This window comes from Myotis brandtii, unplaced genomic scaffold (genome assembly GCF_000412655.1).
Source record: "Myotis brandtii unplaced genomic scaffold, ASM41265v1 scaffold75, whole genome shotgun sequence".
Lineage (NCBI taxonomy): Eukaryota > Metazoa > Chordata > Mammalia > Chiroptera > Vespertilionidae > Myotis > Myotis brandtii.
Window position 1 is genome coordinate 494,707 of NW_005370991.1, and position 1,986 is coordinate 496,692.

The 1,986-nt window shown below is 61.1% G+C and overlaps 1 protein-coding gene across 1 annotated transcript in view; it reads right to left on the bottom strand.

Annotated features, from left to right (window-relative positions):
- FLI1 (Fli-1 proto-oncogene, ETS transcription factor) overlaps positions 1 to 1,917 on the bottom strand; it is a 131,285-nt gene extending 129,368 nt beyond the window's left edge. Inside the window, exons 1-2 of the mRNA XM_005882999.2 lie at positions 1,826 to 1,917; positions 628 to 708 (exon numbers count right to left, since the gene is read on the bottom strand). Coding sequence (XP_005883061.1) covers positions 628 to 666 — 39 coding nt within the window. The 5' untranslated portion in view covers positions 667 to 708; positions 1,826 to 1,917. The remainder of the gene's footprint in view (positions 1 to 627; positions 709 to 1,825) is intronic.
- Positions 1,918 to 1,986: the final 69 nt, after the last annotated feature.

Below are 1,986 nucleotides of genomic sequence, written 5' to 3' on the forward strand. Positions count from 1 at the left end.
GTTTGGGAAGGGGGCGGGGCCCGGACCTGAGGGAGGTGGGAGCGCTTTTCCTGGACCTCGCAGGTCCTTCCTCCTGCCCCCCAGTCCCTGGAAGCTGCCCTGGGCGGCGGGAGGACCTCAACGCGTCCCCTGATTTTCATTAAACGTGTAACCCAGATGCCCTGGCCTCGTTTTGTTTACGTTCTTGGGAACTGTTGTGGAAAAGAAAATAAAAACCACCCTTCGATTTGCTGTCAAGTCGCAATCAGCGCCTGGGAGGGCGTGGGTGGACAGAGGAAGGGGGGCTTTCGGACGAGATGGGGGGTGTCGGACGGGGAAGAGAGGCGCGTCGCGTTCATCCACCCGCGCACACCCGTGTCCCCACACAGACCCTTCGCGCGGAGAGCCTGCCGTGCGCCACGCGGGAGCGCACACCCCAGGGGCCCGACTCTAGCGAGCCGGTCTAGGGGCCACCACCTGGCCTTCCCCGCAGAGTCACCGGGCTCAGCCACGGCAGAAGCCACCAGGGAACCCCAAAGGTCTGCGCCCAGCGCCCCTATGCGGACTGATCCCCCAACCACCACCCCTTCCCCAGGGTGCAGGGGGACTGGGAGTTATTACCTGTTTAAAGATGCTGTCAGGTCTTACCTTGACGTAAGACGACGTGTCAGGGACCGTCTGGAACATCCTGGGGTGGTGAGGACCGGTCGGGAAGGTCGCAGAACCAACCTGGGCAGGAGAAGCCTGGGTCACCCGCAAGTGGAGCAAGGGTGATGCGGTGGGGGTGCAGGTGATGAAGGGAGAATGCTAGATCAGGCGGGGAGGGTCCGAGTGGCCATCAGCTGTGCCCCGGGCTTCAGGCTAAGGGATGGTGAAGACTGCACCCGGCTCACACTTCTGTTCTGTTCCCCGCTGCCCTGCACCCAACCCTCTTCTGCCAGAAATCGGCCGCCCGCCTCCCCTGGGGCCTGGGTAGTTTCACACCTGGCGGGAGGAGAGGGAGGTAGGTTTACCCACCTTGCAGGCCGAGGCCCCAGGAAACGGATATTCACAGAGGTGAACGCGCTGGGGCACTTGAGGCACAGGCCTTCTGCCTGACTCCCTAACACCCCTAGGACCCCACTAGCGCCCAGATGCCCCCCTCTTCCCTACCAAGGGAGCGCCTATGAAGACTGGCTAGAGGTTCCGGAGGTCCACCAGGCCCCTTTCCCAGGGTCCCCGCTTCTAAAAGAAAACAGGTTTGCAGGCAGAGGCCAAGTCCATGAATAACGCGGCCTCATTGTAGCTGGCAGGGGGATGGCGCCTGAGATCTGAATTTTGGGGCTGGGGGGCCCCCACCAACGAGTCTAGAGTGCCAGGTGCCTCTGTGGGCATCTCTCCCTGCCTTGCCAAGTCTGGCGACTGGTCCCGGTCCTCCCTCCTCTTAAACCATCTCTAACGTGGCAGCCGCAGCTTCTCCGGCAGCCAATGTGTTTCTGATAAAGCACTTTTCTCCCCACTAACAAATTCCAGCTTTGGGGCTCCTGAAGCCACAACACACACACGAGTTAGGGACCAGGTACATTTCTCGGGGCTCAGAGATTCCCATTCACTACCTCAGCCCCTGGCGCCGGGGCTCCAACGTCTCCCCTGTTTGCTTTCAAAGTTGGAGTGAAATTTGCAAGAAAAGAGGGGCGGTGGGGGGGGGGGAGGAGAGAAAAAGAAAGCACTGGAGAGACTGGAAAAAAAATAAAAGAGCCCCCGAAAGCTTCGCATTTCCTGACGTGACGTAGAGCGGCGAGCGGGGCAGAGTGGGGGCGCCTGGAGCCCGCAGCGCCCCCAGATGTCCCGTCCCACGAACACTCACCTGAGGCACCCTTTCCTGCTAAGCAAGCAGGAGCGCCACTCGGGCACCGCCAGGATGTTCAAGTGCCTGGTGCGAGTTCTCTGTGCCCAGAGCCCGGTCCTTGGCGGCGCGAATTAAACCCGCTGGAGTCAAAGTTTGGACTTTCTTTCCTGCACATCCAG